The sequence below is a fragment of the Semicossyphus pulcher genome, unplaced genomic scaffold (genome assembly GCF_022749685.1).
Source record: "Semicossyphus pulcher isolate SPU_LCO1_2020_fin unplaced genomic scaffold, fSemPul1.0.p SCAF_13, whole genome shotgun sequence".
NCBI classification, from domain to species: Eukaryota; Metazoa; Chordata; class Actinopteri; order Labriformes; family Labridae; genus Semicossyphus; species Semicossyphus pulcher.
The window spans coordinates 25,791,478-25,807,901 of NW_027211637.1; the positions used below are offsets into that span (position 1 = coordinate 25,791,478).

At 38.8% G+C, this 16,424-nt stretch overlaps 1 protein-coding gene across 1 annotated transcript; it reads right to left on the bottom strand.

The window, feature by feature from the left end:
• Nucleotides 1-1,373: 1,373 nt before the first annotated feature.
• rap1aa (RAP1A, member of RAS oncogene family a) lies at nt 1,374-14,513 on the bottom strand. Its single transcript, XM_069659866.1, has 9 exons — nt 14,492-14,513; nt 12,508-12,669; nt 10,364-10,451; nt 9,508-9,576; nt 9,336-9,392; nt 9,106-9,246; nt 6,123-6,266; nt 3,926-4,044; nt 1,374-2,118 (listed from the first exon to the last, which is right to left on the bottom strand). The coding sequence occupies exons 3-8, from the start codon at nt 10,418-10,420 to the stop codon at nt 3,955-3,957; spliced, it is 558 nt and encodes a 185-aa protein (XP_069515967.1). The 5' UTR covers nt 10,421-10,451; nt 12,508-12,669; nt 14,492-14,513; the 3' UTR covers nt 1,374-2,118; nt 3,926-3,954.
• Nucleotides 14,514-16,424: the final 1,911 nt, after the last annotated feature.

The following is a 16,424-nucleotide window of genomic DNA, read 5'->3' on the forward strand; positions in this document are numbered from 1 at the left end:
GCCAGGGTAGGTGGGAGAGATGGGGAGTCACCGCCGCTCATCGATCAGAGGTGATAATATAGAGAAATAGGATTTTAATGGCGACATAAAACCTGCAGGTCTGATGATTCGCCCCTGCATCAAAGGGGGCTTCAGGTGTCTGATTACAGCTGAGGTTATTAACGGTCATTTCCTGCACAGGTAGCACGAGCTCCACTTACAGAGCAGGACCAGTAGGGCTGTGACATGGTTCCTTATAATTTAAATTTAAAAGACATCTTATTTGTCGTGCATTTAACATCCCCCTTAAATAAAAGTACCATCAAAATAAACTTTAAGTATCAAAAGACTCATACAGGAAAATGGCCTGTAGTAAATTATATATTAATATACATTAATGGATTTTTGCAGCTGGTGGAAGTGGGGATAGAGTTTCAAACAGTTAATAAAGTTGGCTGGTGGTGGTCACCACCCCTTAAAACGCTACAAGATAGAGTAAATGTTCTGTATTACTTATTACGTAATTCTAAAATGATAACATTTACTTATCTGAAAAGTTCAGAGGGGAGTTCTCTCTCTGGTAGACTCAAAGAATCTGAAATGTGACTAAACCCCGACACACTAACATTATCTCTCTGTTATATTTGATCCATTTCACTGTCTCTACTTCCTGTTCTGTCATTTGGCCCCACTCTGATGCAGCATTATGTTCAAGAATCACAAAACAAATACTCACGTAAAGCACTCACAAACTGACATAGCTACCTTAATTCTCTATAAATTTCATACAACTCAGAAATTACTTTGGTACAGCGCTAAAGTAAGAGTTACTGTCACTGCTTTAAAGGCACATATTACAAACACATGTCTTTAGATGTCAATAATAAACACTATTAACCTGGAGTAAAGCTGTATAGTTTATACAGCCAGGCGTGTACTTGTGAGGTTTTTCAGTGAAGTGTTGCGACACCGTAAAGCGGCCTTTGTGTCTCACCCTCACACCGAGGTGAAGCAGCCGAGTCTCTTCTGCCTTGACCATGTGATCACAGTTTCTATTCTGCCTTCAGGTTCCTCTTTCTCGTTTCCTTCCCCTCTCTGCTCCAACCTCCAAACCTCCTCTGCTGAAGCTCTGGTGACTCTGGTTCAGGCTGTCATTTCTGCCAACAGGAAACACTAGAGTTACACTTAAAGCCTGTCGATGCTCTCCTGGAGGTATTGATCCACAGGCTGCCGGGAGTCCTGAGCGATACATTACCAAGTTCAGCTGCTGTCTGCTGCGGAGAAAACACACGAGTGACAGTCAAAGTGTTCATACAGTGCAGCTTTAGCTGACATACTATGGAGCAAAAGTTGTTGAAATTTTGCATTTCAGTTAAGAAAAAAAACAAGACCAGTAATAATGAAAATGTACTAAAATTTAATCATTCATAAAAGCTGGAAAATCATCTGTGACAGCAATATTAGAGTTGGTTTAGTACAATATATTTTCAGCCTCAAGACACAAATCAGAACCATTTCCCCCATCAGTCTATAAAATACTAATTTCCTTAGCTTTATTATGCAAAAATGGAAGTAGAATATATTATGGGAAATATGGAAGGCTTGCAGCTTTCAATAAAAAACAAAGTCACTTAGGAAAGATGTTATCTCATCAATACACATCCTGGTAAGTAGGAGCGAGTAACTTATGGACAATGATGCATCTTTGTTGACACGGTTAGTGCAGAAATGTACGAGAAGGCCAACATTTCACATGGTTTCTTTTGCAAACGTATTGTCACAATATGCCAAAGATTGATGTTACTTTTCATAAAACATTTTTAGTTCCCATATATGGATTTAATAAACCCATGGCCTCTTCTTTTACACTGATATTTCCAAAAGAAAGACACCATGGAGAAGAGAAAAAAGAAGAAACCAAACATAAACAAAAACAGTTGTCATCAGGCTGACGGTACAAAAAAAACAAACGTTGATTTCTTCGCCATTAAAAGCAGAGACGAGTATCTTGAGAGTATGTGCCGTCTCCTGCCATTTTGCGAGTGGTGGAGTATCTCTGTCAGCCTTTTTCAAAAAGCTCTGGAGAGGACTTGGAATGCTGGCACGATCCACTGGGAAACTGTTAATCATTACACGTTTCTGCAAGCAGGACAAAAACAATGTCAGTACATATTAAACTAGATTTACTGCCACGCTGCTGTATGCCTCAGCAAACCAGTCAAGTTGCAGTTTACATCTTTGCATGTGTCACAGAGAATGACGCTGGACGGGAAAACATTTGGAGTACTATCATCAACACGAGAGGAAGCGGCACAATCAGAACAGGAGGGACATAATCAGAGAACGTATCTCTTTCTCTCTGCACACCATGTGACCATTTTTAGCTTAAGTAGAACCAACTCAACGAGGGAGATTGTTGCATGATTGACTGCAGATAGCGTTGTTCTCTAAGATGGATAGAAAGTTGAAATAAACCAGTTGTAATAAAATCCTGTCAAGGGGTTGCTGAGATATCACGTTCACCAGAATGGGACGGACATGAGGTCACAGTGACCTTGACCTTTGATCACCAAAATGGAATCAGTTCATCCCTTAGTGCAGCGGGCCCTTTGTGCCAGATTTGAAGATATTCAGGAGCAATATAAACTTAAAATTATTATGCACAATTACCTTCTGTATTATGCACTATCTTTAAATTCATAATGCTGTGCAATAGAAGTTCTTACTGAGTTATAACAGTCATTACTACTGTCAGTTTAACTGCCACCAGTACTTTCTTCCTATTTTTATAGATAACTGTTGTAATAGTGTTTCTCCATAAGGCACTGTCTCTTTTGCATTAAGCCATACACTTTATATATTAACTTGTGTTCTGTATTTTTGGAGCTATCTGGTACTATAATTTCCTTCAGGATTAATAAAGTTCCATCTTATTCCCTCCAGGCCATCCTACAGTATCTTGACGCTGTCTGCGGCGCGTGCTTTTTTTCATGCCTTTAATCTCGTGCAAAAGACAAATTTCTGCCTTTTTCATACAAAAGTATTTGTTATTCTATAATATTCTATCCTTATTATAAAACGTACACCTTGAGGATACGTTCACAAACCAGTGGTTTCATTGAAAAGTCAGCATGACGTGATATTCACTGTGATGGATCATATATCTGAACCTTTAAGCTTCAAGTCTGCAGAGGGGGATTTTAACATCAAAGTGAGACGACTGTAAAGAAATGACTTAGAGATTTTTGGCCAGAATCAGGACAGTTGTGTAACACTTAATCTTTGCAATGCATTAATACTGTATTTGTGCACACATACATATGGATCCCAATCTTATATTTTCCTTTGCTTATATATTTATATTCTAGAAAGGGAGGAAGTGTCATGTGACTCAATTTCCCCCCTTAATGATCAATTTCTGATACAAAATTAAAGCTACCGTTCCAATTCTCCAACAGCAGGTGGCACCATAATATTTATAAAACGCTTTCAACTTGACAAATTAACATTAAACTGTTATTAAAAAAAGCATAAAATGAAAAGCTGAAGCCGTAACATGAATTGGAACAAATTCAGTTCAGAGTCTTTACCTTCTTCTTATAACCAGAACATCTAAAAACATGCTGGTGTAAGAGATGGAACCAAAAGCAGAAGAGAGCAGAGGGTTTCATTAACTTAATTTCCTTCCCTAAAGATGTACTCTCAAACGCACAGACATGCTTCTATGAGTCATTGCTTCAAGGATATCCGTGATGCTTTCAACATCCATTTGCTGAGTTAATCTTTTAAGTGCAACACAAAACATGCCTGCATCTTATCAAAATTAATGACATCACTTGAGTAATTACTGCAATGAAGCTCCCAACTCTCAGCGACAATCCAGCGCTCAGTGAGCAGCGGAGCCCTTCACGTGTTTGGAATAAATTTTGTTTCAACACCCACTCACCTGGCCCCGAGCTACTGTGGGAGGGCGTTTTAGAGCAGTGTGCAATTCGACTTCTTTTTTGTCTTCTTCTTTTCCATCGGCGTTTTTCTGTTGATCTGTCGCACCAGATCATAGAAAATCTACAACACAGGAAGTTTAAATGTGTCAGTGTTTTGCTTCAGCCAACGGAGACAGAAAATCTTCTAGGGAAAACTTACTGGTGCCATTTTCAGTAAATGTGTGAAATATGGAACTTTAAAATCGCTCCATCAAAACCAAGTAAATGCACACTCTAAGAAGAGGCATGCATTTTATGTAACTATACAAAAATATATGAAGAGATGAAGCTGCAACTACTAGTTTATTTAGTTGTGTTTTTGTTTGTCCGTCATCAGGATTGGAGAAAAACTACTGACCCTATTTTCATGAAACTTGGTGAAACGGAGCATCACAGGCCGAGGAAAAACTGACTCACAAAACAAGAACTATTTCTATTTACGTTGGACTAATGACCAGCTAAAACATTCTTCCTTATGATTAAGGGCGTTGATAATAAACTCGTGTTCTTGATGTTATTTTAGTCCATGATCATCTGTACATGATCATCAAAGTGTATTCTGACTTTCATAGATCTATGTTGAGTATCTTGAATATTTACACATTACAAGAGCATAATAAATGGACGGCAGAGTTGATGACGTTTCAGCTCTGCAAAACCATATTTTGACATTTAAGCAACATCACATGAGAGGGAGTGATGTACTGGAGAACATTACGGCTGTGATGCAGTCACAGATAATCACAGCCATACAAGCAGCATTTAACGATGTACAGGACAGTTAGTAGTAGATAGTAGTAAAAAGTAATGATCAACAACAGGTTGGTTATTTTTGAAAATGAACTTTTGTTGCCAAGCAACCCAAAGATTCTACAGCACTCTGTGTCTACGGGTTATCACAGACCAGCTACTGTGTGTGACGTACCTGTTTTAATTTATCATCAACCAGTGTAAGAAGAGTCTGCTTAATGTAGACATACACGGTCTGCTGTGATGTTAACTAACAGTTTTTAGAGCACCTGGCTGAGGTGGAGGGATACACAGAGTGAGAAGTCCCAGTGATGTTTCTCTCTATAACAGTAATAATAATAATACATTTTATTTATAAGCGCCTTTCAGGACACTCAAGGTCGCTGACAGTGTCATAATCCAGGCGCTTCAGCCTTTGAAGGAGGGGGGTTCATGGAGGATGTGTCATTCATAGCCTGTGTCGACCGTTAAAGCTGAACTGAAATGAGTCGGTTTGGTCTACGGAGGATTTCCTGTTTGTTTCACCAACTGTTCCCGCCCTTACCCTTGCGTCACCAAATGCCGCTCCTGTCGCCTAGCAACAGGTAGCTAGCAGGCTAACTAGCTAGCTAGCAGGCTAACTAGCTAGCTAGCATAACTAACGTTGAGTAACATAACCTGTTATTTTAAAAATATTTGTTTCAAGGGCCCTTTAATATGTGAATCACTAGCTATTCGATTGAGTTGAACCCAACAACTTTTACATTTAAGGGTTTATTCCTTTGCCACTTAAAAGTCCGCCATCTCGTTTCAATTTGCGAGCAATGAATGTTGGGATATGTTGGGCTGTGAAGGATGCACCCGATGGATCCTTCGTGGCCCGGGAAAAGCGATCAGCCTTCAAATACGGCCTTCGAAGGATGCAGCCCCTGGATTGGGACACAGCTTATATCAGCACCCATGGAATGCCCCTTATCCAACCAGATTACTTGGGTGGAACTAACTGTTGTATAAAATCATTTAACCTAGAAGCTGGAGATACATGGAGACATGTTTAGGGGTTTCATTCAAGACTGGAGTATTGGCCTTGACGGAGGTCTGTACTCTCAGTTGGGTGTCACACAAGTATGGGTGCCAGTGACCACCAGGGTTAGTGTCTCCTCGGCTATTGTTATCAGAAGTCCCGCCCCTTCTTGACTTAGATTAGCTGGTGAGTGAGAAGTGACATTGATGAGCACCACGGTTTTCTAAACGTCAAACTATTTCCAACTGAGCACAGCGACAAAAAAAAACAGCTGATCCCAAGGGAATATTTGCACTTAGGACACTGTTAGTGGACATAGACCCTCAGAGAGCCAACGTTTCACCTGTTTGTGTTTCACACATCTTTATAGACCAGCTCTTCAGGTTATGTGGTATTGTAGTACTTACCTCATTAACATTGATCTTTGATTTAGCTGAAGTCTCTAAAAAGGCACAGTTGTTCCACTGACGAGCCAGGTTCTGACCCTGCTCCTTGCCAACCACACGCTCGTCGTCCAGGTCACATTTGTTTCCCACCAGGATCATGGGAACCTGGTTGATTGACAGAAAAGTCAGAGATTAAAGCCTCAAAGCAACATCTCACTTTGTACAGCATTTCTATTCGTACACAGCCGAATATAAATGACTTGTGGTTTGAACAGAGTGCTTTCATCTCTGGTGCCTGTTTATGATCTTATATATTCAGCAGCAGAATGTTTTAGCAAAGAGAGCTTAAACAAGAAACATGCAATGAATAAATAAAGCACACGCTCAGCGTGCCGTATACCCTCTCTCTAAATTAAGAGATGAAGAGACCAAGACTGAAAGTGGCAGATAGCATCTAACAACAGCTCTGACATTTCCACCCTGTCGCAAAGTTCCTGCCCCCCCTCGCTCTGCCCTCTCTCCCACAGAGCCGACTCTAATGAGGAAGTGATGAACCTGAGAGGAGACGCCGGAAGATTATATAGACGAACACCAAAAGGTTATCGCTCTCTGCGCACTGTGGAGGCGCCTCAGAGATGTTACAAGGACCAGGATACATGAAGTTACACCATTTACAATATATATTCTAACACTGATAAATACAGAATGCTGTGTTTAAATGATGTTGCTTTCTTTAGATGATTTTGCATAACAACGTTAAGCATTAAGTTCTGGTTCTTTTTCATCATCTTATTTAATTGTGTCCTAATTTTACACTTCCAGCATGTTTCAAATTAAACGAATGTGTGGGTCACTGTAGATAAATGTCTAATCTTTACATTTTTCACATGTCTTAATGCAGATTTGTGTTCTTTGTTGTTTCTGTTTCCTTCCAGATGCGCAATACGTTTTCTCAATCATATCTGTGACCATGTCTGGCCAACAAAGGGCTCAAAGTTTGTTTATCAATGGTGAAATTACAGTATACCTGTCACAAAACCCATGACTTATCTGAAAAACTGCACTGTCATGAATGCTAAAAAGACCAAACTCATATTTAGATTTGCAAAGTTCATGCAATAACAATTACTCATGGACAGGAATTTAAAAGTAAAGCTAGTAAATAATATAGTCTCATAGGCTCGTCTTGTAATATAGTTAATTGACAATTTTTAGCAAGAAATCTGATAACATCAGTTTGTAGAAGGAAAGAAGGGAAAATGGACAGTTTAGTATTTTTTTGTTGCTCAAACAAGACATTCAAATAAAATGAGCAGATTAATAAATAATAAAAATTAGGGATGCACGATATTAGATTTTTTGCCGATATCCAATATGCCGATATTTTACAACTCATTTAGCCGATTACCGATACCGATATTTTTTCCCGCACACCTAATGGCAGAGATCATCAACTCTCTTCTGTATTGGAATTAGCGTACAGTATAATGGTGATATTTTATCACATTTGTTACAACGGTCGGGGTGACGGGTCTTGAGATGGTTAATCAAGTTTGTAGTGTTGAAAGACTTTGCCTTGGCTCCTCCTCGCATCACCGAAGCTGAGCAGTCATTGCAAAGAGCAGTTCTGCTATCTATTTTGGACACTTTGAAAAACTTCCACACCACGGACATTTTGGCTTCTAACTCTCTCATGCTGCAGGTAGACACACGTGACTCTCTAGAACTCTAGTTCTTTTTGGAGATGCATGGTTTCACAGGACAGCACCAACATGCAAAATCACCCCCTGATCAGTTACATGAAACATATCAGAACTATTATTTTTGTAACTTTAAAGCTCCTTTTTTGGTGTGTGTTGATTTTGGCGCCCCCTGTGGACAAAGCCGTACCTCTTATGTCTTTGCTGTATTTGTCCTGTTCATGCTTAATTGGTGGTTTTTAACAAAAAATCTCATCCTGCTTTCTTTAACAGTCATATGTATCACTCATTTTAAATGTTTGCCCTGGAAAATGTAAGAGTAACAAAGGCAGCATGCAGTTAATCGCTTCGTCTGACACCTACCCCCCCCCAGCGGTTTCAGGCATTAAAAATATCTATATAGAAATATTTAATCTTGTCGCTGATGGTCTGGTTTGCTTTTGTAGGTCATATAGAGTAATCAGGATTAATTTCAGTCTCTATCATAACCAGCGAAAAACTCCTCACAGGAAATGAGAGGAAAGATTCAGTACAAAGAATCTTGTACCCAAAGAGTGAAATTACAGAGTCTGCTGATGATGCTTTTTAAGAATGACTACTTGTTGAGTTGTCTCACGTTACATAACAAACAACTGTTAACTGATTCACTGAAACACCTGTTGATCAAAGCAATAACATGCTGATCGACAGTAGAAAAAAAACATGTTTTTATATAATGGTTTGCTTTTGTAGGTCATATAGAGCCATCAGAATTAATTTCAGTCTGTTTCAAAACTTTGCTTTAACATTGAACACATAAAAAAAAGCAGTTTGGTATGAAAATACGGTCATTTTGGGAGGGGATTCTGAAACCCATGGGTGAAATTTTTGGATATAATATTCCTGATGACCCCCGGTATGTATATCTAGGACTGACACCAGATGATGTATTAGGTAAAGAAGACATATACCTGTTTAAGATCCTATCTCTGGCGGCTAAGAAAGCCATTACAAGAAGTTGGCTGAGAGCTGACCCACCTGGACTGAGCCACTGGCTGGACATTGTGGAAGAAATTCGATCAATGGAACAAATGACCTACAGCTTACGAATCAAAACAGAGCTATATGCTGTAAGATGGTCAAAATGGCATCTCTATGTGGCAAAGTAGTGTTTACCCCCCTTGTATTTTTGTGTTTTTGTATTGATTGGAAAAAAAAAAGTTTAAAAAATAAAAATAAAAAGCAGTTTGCGTCATTATATATTTTCTCCACAACAATTACTGTTTGATTGAGGGACGACACATGAAAGAACATATCACACTTACTTCGTCAGTGTCCTTTACTCGCATGATCTGTTCCCGGAGGTCCTGTAGGTCGTTAAACGTCGACTGCGCTGTAATGGAGTACACCAAAGCAAAGCCCTGACCGTTCTTCATGTACAGGTCCCTCATCGCTGTGAACTGTTCCTAAAGACACAAGACAAGCAGAAAGAAAGGATCAGAGGCCTGTTTGCATTACCCCTCTACATGTGACGCTTGTGTCTAACTTTACTTACTGTTCCAGCCGTGTCCAGGATTTCAAGCATACATTGCTGCCCATCCACCTCCACTTGCTGTTAGAGAAAAACAAACAGGTAGATTTCTTATTGGACAAGTGGTGGCATTTAAACAGGCAATCATTGGGTTGCTTTGACAGAGTTAGTGCGTAATGCGTGTTGCTCAGCTCACCTTTCTGTAGGAGTCTTCTATTGTGGGGTCATACTTCTCCACAAAAATGCCTTGCACAAATTGGACTGTCTGAAATGAATAAATGAAACAAAGAAAAACATCAAAAAGGAGATTAGTAGTGCTAATCATTTGTCCAAAAATCTAGTTCCCCAATAAAAGCACATTTGGTGTAGGTTCAAATGTTCATCATAGACATTAATCTCTGACAAGAAGCCAGTTTAGTTTGTTAAAAAGGATTGTTTATATTCTTGAAGCTGGACCGCCCACTCCTTCTCTATTTTATCTATTGTTGTCTCTTATGTCACACCCACAAATAACTGATCTGCAGAATGAAAGCACAGTACCACAATGCAGTGTTCGTAGCACTTACAATGTATCTACAATTTTAAAGAATATATATATATATTTACTGCTAGTTTAGAGTAAAATTCAAGCACATTCAAGGCACCTAAAACCAGACTGTCAGAGCCTCCCTCAGCAAATCAATAGAAAATGCACCTTTTCTTTACTAACTGACGAGCAGGTACAGTTGTTGGCTAGCGACCTCATTGTGCATGCACATTAAAGGTGGGTCAATGTACCTACGGTCTGCTTTATATAAAGACACAATGGCTTCATTTCAAATACTAAAAGGATATTTGGTAAACATAAGTGAAAATCAAGCATTTCCACGAGTACATGATAATTCAAGCATAAACCTTTAAGACACAACTGTTAAAATCACACATTCACCAAAGTTTCAAGACTTTGCACAAATCACGTGTTTAAAAAGCACCCACTTATTGTAAATTGCATCATAATCATACTGTCATGAACATATTGACTCGGTTGTTGGAGCCGCTGAGCCGTCACTCACCAGTGCTGATTTCCCCACGCCTCCTGATCCCAGCACCACGAGCTTGTACTCACGCATGGTGGGCAACTTCACTGGACAGCACAAAGGTCTGTGACAGGACAGAGGAAGTGAGACAGAGGATCTTTGTGTCGTTTTAAGCTCTACAGCACTAGTTGTAACACAAGCTTTAACGTCTTCCAACTTCCACTGTTCAAATAAAAAAATCTGAAGAATTATTGTTATAAAGAAACATAACCACAAATCTTCTTAAGAGTGCTTTAAGCCTGCAACAGGCTAGTCTATTCTATTTGTAACCGAAGACTTTGTAACTCACAATGCACTAAGCTGATGTCAGTGTGAACACCCCGCCAGTACAGTATCTACAACAATAAAAAATTACTGCTGACATCACAAGATTAAAATGCTGTTCCTCTGCCAAAAAATGATCTCCCTTTCCCACCCACTACCAAGGGACTCCGGCTGTCATGACAATAAGGGCGCTGCCTTTAAAAAATACAGAAAACCAAGAAGAGATGAAGGAAACCAAAGACAGGCTCCTTAACTCCAGAAAATTAAGACCACAGTTTCATCCAGTAGTAAAACTTTGATCAAAGGATCGAAGTTTAAGAATAATTAAGGGATTTTATTGTGAAGTAAATCTGCAAAACAGGACCCATATGACGCAATGTGGAGCTGTGGACTCACAATAGATCCTGAAAATGAAAGAGCAGTCAGAAGGTAATGGTTTCAGTGCCCTAAATAACTTCATCTCATTAAGATTCAGAAGAAAGGCCACAGAGAATGACCTTTCATCAACTCCATCAGCCTGACACAGTTTAGACAGCGTAGGTGGCCTAGAAAATAATGGCAGCCAGAGGAAGTTTCACAAGCAGGAAAATGTTTAGGATGATGGGAAGATATTTTCCCCCAAAACAATATTATATCAATCATGGATAATCTTATTCTTAGTTTTATTTTAGTTATAGTAAATGAATAATCAAGCCCCTGACTAACATAAAAGGGGTTTTCTCCGAACTGAAAATGCAGATCACAATATTCTGATTACATGAAAGAGTAAACTCTTTATTCATATGGTGGTGTGTTTATTTTACTGTTAGAGTTTCCCTACGTTTAATTTTATTTAAATCACAATATATCACCTTACTGACAGTATTGCAATATATCGCAATATATGCACCTGTAAGCCCGGTATCCAAAGTTTCCAACCAGCCCTAATCTTAATATCACATTTTCTTCCAATTTTTAATGTGAATTAAAATAAAATAAACGAGAGACAGCACAACATACGCATCTTGTGCAGCTAATAATCACATAACAAAACTGTTCACAAACATGTACAGAGGCACACGTAGTGAAAAGTGCTTTGAGGTGTTTTAAATGCTATTCTGAAATGCAAATGTGATCTCATTTGATGTTCAAATGTCAAAGAGGGGGTGATGCACAGTAAAATCTCATTTAAAAACCTCTTTGAATCCAGCGATCATACTGTGGGATATTTGTCAAATGGTGTAACAAACAATACAAAAACCACTCTGTCACACTCGGGTGGCATTTGCAATTCTAACCACGACGTATGAAGCAGCACCAGAAGCCCACAGTGTGAGACAGGCACACGAGGCTCTCTACAAAGAGCCATTGTGATGACCCTCCTCTACTCAAGTGCACCATACAAACAGAAAATGGAGATCAGAGAGTGCACGCATGACCACTGCACTGAAATCATTACCAGGGCGTGGGGGGTGCACCTAAGGGTGATGCAAATGTGTGACTGATGCATTTGTTAGCCTAAAAGTTTAAAAGCATTTGGACAAACCGCTTTGTTTAAAAATGTTTACGTGGGTATAAAAAAACTTGCCCTCAATCAGATAACAAACCTAAGCCCGCCCTGATAAGATATACAGTTGAGCATTGCAAATATCAAGCACTTGAGTCGACAACCTTCGCTAATCTTACTCATGACTTTTTTCTGATGAGACCGCTTCCTTGTTGGGAAGTCACTGTGCTAAATGCTAATGATCCCTTTCTCTCACATTAATGATCAAGAAGTAAAAAGGAAACATGCTCTCTGACTCAGTAACTATAAAAGCCTTACACAAATGTACAAAAAAATAGCACATTGATGCAGTGAAACCAGATGAACCTACTGTGTACACGGCTGCTGCAGATGACAACTCCCTCTACATCTGGGGAGGATGGAGGTGAGCCCGGCAGATCCTCAGGTACACTGATGTCAGCGGGCAGGTGCTGAGAGTTGGTTGGGAGCCACAAAGCTGACTGCACCCAACTGTTCAGATAGGAAGCTGGTCCTGAATCAAACCAAATATCAGATTATTAGATAATATTGAATTATTCAAGAAATTCAAAGTTTTGTTATAGGCAAGAAAACTGAAGACATTTTAAGAGGACATTTTCACATTAAAGCTCCTTTGGGGAACTTTTGGTTTGTTTCAGTTGTGGACAAAGCCGTACCTCTTATCTCTTTGCTGATTTTTTCCTGTTCATGCTTAAGTGGTGGTTTTTAACAAAAAAATCTCTGCTTTCTTTAACAGTCATATGTAGCACTCAATTAAAATTTTTTTGCCCTAGAAAATGTAAACAAAGGCAGCGTCCAGTTAACCGCTTAGTCGGACACCTACCCCCCCACCAGCTGTTTCAGGCATTAAAAATAACTATATAGAAATTATCAATCTTGCCGCAGATGGTCTGGTTTGCATTTGTAAGTCATATAGAGCAATCAGGATAATTTCAGTCTGTTTCATAATCAGCGAAAAACTCCTCACAAGAGCTTTAAAACAGGAAATGAGAGGAAAGATTCAGTACAAAGCATATTGTGACTTAAGAGCGAAATTACAGTTTGCTGATGATGCTTTTTAAGAATGAACACTTGCTGAGTTGTCACATGTTACATAACAAACAACTGTTAACCGATTCATTGAAACACCTGTTGATCAAAGCAATAACATGCTGATCTACAGTAGGAGAAAACATGTTTTTATATATTTATAACAAAGCTATATAATCTCTTACAATTCTGGCTAACTTGGATACTGAAACTTTTCTTCAGTTGAACAAAACCTACAGAATATCTTTACTCGTGTAACGGAGCCAGAGGGGGGCAAATGGGTTCAAACTTAACAGAAAAACACAAACATACCTCTCCTGACGTCTTTTACTATAACTTTTTAAAAGTCTGTCTTAAAAAACTGGAACTTAACAAGGTAAACGAGTAGTGCCATGATGCCGTTTGATACTTTAAACTCAACTTAACCTATTTTCGTGACAACTTGTAGCGTAGTTGGTTTCGAAAGGAAGGGTGTGGCTATTAGTTTCCCAATGCAATGGACTGTGAATGTTAACACCGTTTAAATGAACAGTCGAAGTCGGCATTATTCATTAGTCAACACAACTTAAATAGAAATTAAACGTTTAAGTTTGAGAGATCGCAGTCGCTTGAAAAAAGTAGGTTGATTAGCTTGACAAGTCAAATGTTAGCATTGAGCTAGCAACATTTGGTGATTGCTAGCTAAGGGTGTTAGCCTGAAAAAGATACGGGAAGCTGTGCGGCACAAACAAAACGTGAACAAACGTTAGCTTTGCAGAGAGAAAAAAAAGTTGAGCTCACAGTTTAACGTCAGTCTTTTCCTGACAAACATTAAACTCCATTTTAAGTCGCCTAACGGTTAACATAAGAGTATAGCTAACACTGGGCTAATAAGTTAGTTAGCCAGTTAGCATTAGGCTGAACTCTCATATCTCCTTTTGTATTTACTGAAGCGTGTAGGCTTTGAGACGCTTGTTGAATTTCCGTGTTAATAAACTTCTGTTTATCTGAACATGGAAGGTATACAGTCAGACATTAAAATACTTAAATCATGTTTGTATTGCCAACTCGTTAGTTAGTCATTAGCTGACGTTAGCTTCTAAATCTAGTCATCTGGGTTAGCTTGTAAGCTAAGCTAGTTTCTCACAAGAATTATTTCCCTACAGCGGAGCCAGAAGTCACTTTAGTGTATCGCCGGAGACAACTAAGTGTTTAGGGACTTATCATTTCAGTAATAAAGTCACATGCTGGATAATTAGCTATTTAATTTCTAATTTTACACAGGGGAAAAGCTTCTGAAGACTTACCGTGTTCCGCTATGTGTGCGCTAAATCACACTGGGTGAATGTACGGAAGGGTCGGGAAGGCAGCTACTGATTGGATCAGGATCAGCCAATCACAGCGATCCAGGTTAAGGCACAATTTAAACCTTTTTAATTTAAACACACACTTGCATTCTCTTTTTAAATAATTTATTTTGTATAGCTAATAACTGTGTACTGTGTAGGATAGTTTCTTCTGTTGTCTACAAGATATATTCAGTAATAGTTATAAAGATGAATGTGGTGAGGACCAGTACAGTGACTGTGCGCAGTGGGCACCAGCTGTATATGAATCCTCTAAAAACAAATGTCTGTTAAGTTACTATGCGCCATAAAAGATAATGAACTTGTTAGATACGAAATAAAGGTGGAAATAAAAACAGGAATAAATGAAATACATATAATATATAGGCTATACGATAATATTAAGACCAATAACAAAATCTAAAAGAATTACTGTAAACATTATCTGAACAGAATTAAATATATAATTTTTGCAGTTTAGTATAGTTGTGTATATGTATGGCACTTCAAGGAATCGACAAAATCAAAAGGGAAAATAAAAAAGGCACATTATTATTATACTGTAGTATTGCTACATTTTAAAGGCCCTGAATACTTCTATGACAACAAGGAAATTAAGTTAATGTATTTAAATTATTAATAAAATCATGAAGGATGATGCATTTCATGGACAAAGGGGGTGGATATTAAAAATAATTGTCAGCATTAAAAAAAAAGTTTTACTTCTACTGTGTGTACTATGGATGCTTAAACCCTGTTTATATTGTTGTTCAGGAAACTGCAGCATCTAACATCTCCAAAGTTTACATCTGATGCTCACACAGCCACACAAAGGAAAAGAAGACACACAGCACAGCAGCAGAGAAGGAAGCGCTGCGACTATGAAAAGTAGCACAGCTGCACTGAGAGCTGATGTTTGGCAGGTGAATTTTTGAGGTGAAGTTTGAAGTTGAATCCAATAACAAGCGCTTTGAAGCGCCCCAGGTGATTTAAAAGTTCTTGTGTTTGTTATAGTTTGGCAGTTTACATTTGCAATGTGATGGGATTTGTTTTTTTCAGAACAAAACCAAACTCTGAGGTTGTTTATCTGGCACCTATACAGTCCCACCTTTTTTGGTCTCTGTGTGATGTAATCTTAAACACAAGAACCGCACTTGTCTATGAGCTGTAGTGATATGATAAGGCACAACGTTTAGATCACCTGATGTTGCCGGGCAGACTGATATTCTGCACACAATGCACACAAGGGTGGTGGGATAATCTGCTGTGACCACTGTGCTTTTGAGGAGTCGTTACACATCTGTCTTGCCAGTGTTTTTTTTTGATCTGATGAGCAACAAAATGCATAAGAGGAAGTGTCTACAAGTGCTTTGCTTTAGCATGTTAGCATTGTCATTGTAAGCATTTCAGTACATAGCATTTAGCTCAAGGCACACTGTCTGTAGACTCTTTGTTTTATTACTCTGAGTACACATGACTGTTTTACTCTGGCCTGAGTGGAGTGTGCACTTGACTTGCTTGGTAAGGTAATATAACTTTTGTTCCTGAGCCATATAATTGAGGTAGGTGTGTCACATTATTGGCAGTATCTAAATACTTCCTTCAGTGGATCATCCACTTTCATATTGACACATTTCTTCTGTCATTGTGTGTGTTGAGCTGCTGCGACTGTTGGCATGACAAAGGCCCACATGAAAGGCAGCCAGCTGGTCACAGCCCAGTGACTGAATGGATTATATGAGTTATTCTTACTGCATATCTTCCTCATTACATGGCTAAATATGGACTTCATGACAGACATGAGGCTGTGCTGCATCAGATGACTTATGACTGCAATATCGCTTAATGTCCTGTTAAATGGGGACAATGTTGCCATGTTACTTTAATAAATGCA

What these genes read in the sequence shown, in the direction of transcription:
- rap1aa (XM_069659866.1), bottom strand. Translation starts at nt 10,420, where the DNA reads ATGCGTGAGTACAAGCTCGTGGTGCTGGGATCAGGAGGCGTGGGGAAA. An exon ending in TAGAAGACTCCTACAGAAAG is followed by an intron (nt 9,393 to 9,507) that starts GTGAGCTGAGCA and finishes TTTCTCTAACAG; the next exon opens with CAAGTGGAGGTGGATGGGCA. An exon ending in TCCTGGACACGGCTGGAACA is followed by an intron (nt 9,247 to 9,335) that starts GTAAGTAAAGTT and finishes TTGTGTCTTTAG; the next exon opens with GAACAGTTCACAGCGATGAG.